The sequence below is a fragment of the Drosophila arizonae genome, chromosome 3 (assembly GCF_054131065.1).
Source record: "Drosophila arizonae isolate 15081-1271.41 chromosome 3, UAZ_ARI_1.0, whole genome shotgun sequence".
In the NCBI taxonomy this organism is placed as follows: Eukaryota; Metazoa; Arthropoda; class Insecta; order Diptera; family Drosophilidae; genus Drosophila; species Drosophila arizonae.
Genome location: NC_142923.1, coordinates 11112058 through 11115749, shown reverse-complemented (window position 1 = coordinate 11115749; position 3692 = coordinate 11112058). Strand labels below are relative to the sequence as shown.

General features: G+C 37.4%; 1 protein-coding gene across 1 annotated transcript; it reads right to left on the bottom strand.

The window, feature by feature from the left end:
* Positions 1-1396: 1396 nt before the first annotated feature.
* LOC149269669 (uncharacterized) lies at positions 1397-2152 on the bottom strand. Its single transcript, XM_089464208.1, has 2 exons — positions 2092-2152; positions 1397-2014 (listed from the first exon to the last, which is right to left on the bottom strand). The coding sequence occupies exon 2, from the start codon at positions 1907-1909 to the stop codon at positions 1586-1588; it is 324 nt and encodes a 107-aa protein (XP_089320334.1). The 5' UTR covers positions 1910-2014; positions 2092-2152; the 3' UTR covers positions 1397-1585.
* Between the last annotated feature and the right edge of the window lie 1540 nt (positions 2153-3692).

Here is a 3692-nt window from a genome sequence, read left to right as displayed (position 1 = left end):
GCCGACCATAAGTCTTCAGCTAAAAGTGCACCAGGCATAAAAAAAAAAAAGAATATTAAGTTGACACTGGACACACGTACAGACTGTGCACGTGTGTGTGTGTGCCTAGACAATTTTAATGGCCATTGTGGTAAATGAAATGCGCTTAAGATTAAAAGCAGCGCATGGACTGTGAGACTATGTTAAATCCACAAAGCAAACATAAACACAAGCACGCAGAAACGTAGCCAGAGTAGAGCAGAGGGAGAGAGACAGACAGAGAAGAAGAGAAACTGAGAGAGAGAGGGAGAGAGAGTGTGACCAGAGAATAAATGGGTATATATGAACATGGGTGAAGTCGAGCAAGAGATACCCTATACAATTTTGTCTGTTTATAAGAAAATTTGCATATAGTTAATGTTACGTATAAAATGAAAGAGACACACATATGTATGATTCTAAAAATTATAAAAATAGCAACTTTAAATTCTTCATAGTTTTTATAATAATTAATGCTGTGAATAATAATAAAATTGTTGCAAATATAATTATAAAAAAAATACTAAAAAATATATATTGTAATATTAGTTTTAATTAGATATTACTTAAAACAAAATCTGGCTCAAGAATTTGCCTATTCTTTACTTTTACGCTTTTTATTAAATTGTTAATTTTTGTTATAATAAAACTATTAAATAATTTTCTTAATTTTTTTTTTTTTTTTTTTTACTTTTAAGCTTTTCATTAAATTGTTAATAAAACTATTAAATTATTTGTGTTCTTATTAAAAGTAAATAAATTGTTTATGTCTTATTATATTATTATATTATTATATTAATTTATTATTATATTATTATATTATTATAATAGTTTTTTTTATGATTGCTATAAACAGCTCGATAATTATTCATTTATTTATTTATTTTTTTTTTTTAATAATTAATTATGTTGTGTCCTACATACCCTAATTAGCAATTATTTATTTATAGGGTATACACATACAGCTACAGCTACAAATATGACTGGGCTGCTGCTGCTGCTGCTGTCACCCACATGGCCAGCAAGCAAACATTTTAAAGTTCAAAAGAAGGTCCTTAACCTGCTGCCGGCGGCAGCTCGGCAGTTGCAGTTGCAGTTGCATTTGACGTTGCAGCAGCTGCAGCAGTTACTGTTGCTGTTAAATGAAGTAAGTGTTAACGCAAATGCAAACAAAGCGAAGCGTTGAGCATAAGATGCGTCAGCAAATGCAGCTACTGAGGCAGGCAAACAGGGTCAGCGCTCTGGGCCATTCACATTGCTTAGTGTTGTTTAGAAATGTTGTAGGTAGTATTTAGTCCATGAACTCAGATTATGATAAAGGGCAAAGCAAGATTGAACAGTTGCTATTAGCTCTGATAATTAAAAGTAAACTTCGATTAAATAAACCTGAATCACAACTCAGATATATGGAAAAAATGCAACTTGCTTTAATCGATCATCAATCTGTGATTATTGATTGGATAGTTCTTAATAATGAAATTTCAGAAATTAGCCATGGGTCTTAGCTACATCCGAGTCTTATTTTGTTGCCAGCATTCAGTTCTCAGCTCCTTCGTTCAGGTCCGGTCTACTTAGTGTGCTGTATGCGACGCTTTCGCTCGTTGCTCTTGTCGGACTTGAGGGATTTGAAATTTTTGGATAAGCGCGGCGTGGATGCTGGCTCTTCGACTACGGCAGCTGATGCCGCTGACTGCGAACGCTTGCGCTTCTGACGCTCAACGTTTTGAATGGGATTATGTTGTGGAAATGCTTCAGCTGCCTGAGGTGGGGTTGGCTCTGGCGCATTCGCAGCTGTTGGTGGCTCTGCTCTGGTTTCCTCCGCGCTGCTGGACCCCCCTCTGGTTGCCTCGGCCAGCGTCGGCTTCAGCTGACGTTGCTGGCGGCGCAGCATATTGCGATTATATTTGAATGTGGCCAACAGCCAGAGCAAGATAATGAGTCCAAATCCCAGGGCGACCGTCAGATTGTTCGCCAAGAGGCTGAGCACCCACGAAATCTTTGATAAAATAGTTGAATTCGACATTTTTTGGAAAATTCAAGTCAATTCAAATGAATAAAGATTTATATATATACTTTGATTTCCTTCGGGGTGTGGTCAATAGTGAAAAGCTTGCTTTGATATCAATCGAGTGGCAGACAAGCTTTGGGTATGCACTTAACAGAGTGTTAACAGAGTGCTAGCAGATCTGTATACAGGAGTAACAAAAACAAGCAATTGAAAAGCGAACAATAAGTCACTCGGCTAGACCAATAGCAAAAGGATACTTGAGCATCTTTTCTATCGCTTTTAAAGAGCTAACAGACTGCCATAAATTTAACCACAGTCACTGAGGTGGCTAAGGCGCCCGCTTGACCATAACTCAAAAGTTCAAAAGGGGCTCTTAACCCGCTGCTTGAGGCTGCGGCTAAAGCTGCAGCAAAGCTAAACAAATACGTATATACATAGACAGTGGCATGAAAATAAATTAAAAATGTGTGAAGCCTAGCACACAATGACAAATATACACACAGACATATAGCAGCACACTCGTCCGCCCACACACACAGACATATTAAGAAACGTGACTTGCCAGCCTGCTGCTAAGTACATATGGACTCAAGTGTCTGTGTGTGTGTGCGTGTTGGCTTATGCGTCTATACATATTTAGCATGTTATGAAAAATGTATACAGAGGCCGGCTCAAATAGGTCTGGTGTCTCGAATGCAACGCCTTTGTTTGTCTAGCACGTCCCAACAGCAGCCAGCATGAGCAGGAGCTGGAGCAGGGGCAGGAGCAGGAGCAGGAGATGGTGCTGGTGCGGGTGCTGGTGCCGGCCTAGCTGAGGCTTCTATCAGACGGCATCAGGCCCGCCAGGCTGCCCATTTAATGACAAAAGTTATGACGACAAATGACTCAGTTGACTTTCACTAGTGGAAATCAGAGCTCTCGGCTCTCGTTGTCGTCTGCCACAATGGGACTATGAATCATATTTCTTCTGTTGATTTTCATTTTCATTTTCATTTCCATTGCCATTTCCATTTCCATTTTTGCATTTCACTTTTTCACTTTTGCCACTTGTGCTGCACAGAAAATTTTTAAAGCGTGCGCTTATTTATCATTATGCAAATTGTTAATTAATTTTATATAAATATACATACATAGATTTTCATAGATGTCGAGCAAAAAAAAAAAAAAATTAATTACGCATAATGTGGGCGCTTTTATGCCTGGCAAATAATTACGACACGCAGCAAAGTCGCTGCACTGGCTGAAAAAATTTATGCAAATTGCAATTTGTTAATCAACTGCATTTAGAGTAAATTGAAAAAGGGGAAACAAAAAACTTATCGCACTGCATATACGGTTTAGTATTAAAGTTGTTTAAATACATGCACACACACTTATACATAGATGGCATGGCAAGCTGGCCTTATCACACGCTGCGTACGGTAAATTGAAAATTGCATAATAATAATTTCCCATGGCTGATAATAAGTCGTGTAATTTTATATTTACAAAATGAATAACAAATCGCTTAAGCGCATTTAAATCCATTTTATATTTGTGATAAATTTCAAACTTAAATATATATACAGCTAAAATCAACAAAGAATTATGCAGTCGGACATTGCCAACTGCATAATACTCAATGAGTATTACTCATGCTCCAAAAATTATTGATATTGGAATAAGA

Excerpts from the sequence above, each read along its gene's own strand:
- LOC149269669 (XM_089464208.1), bottom strand. The coding sequence starts at position 1,909 with ATGCTGCGCCGCCAGCAACGTCAGCTGAAGCCGACGCTGGCCGAGGCA.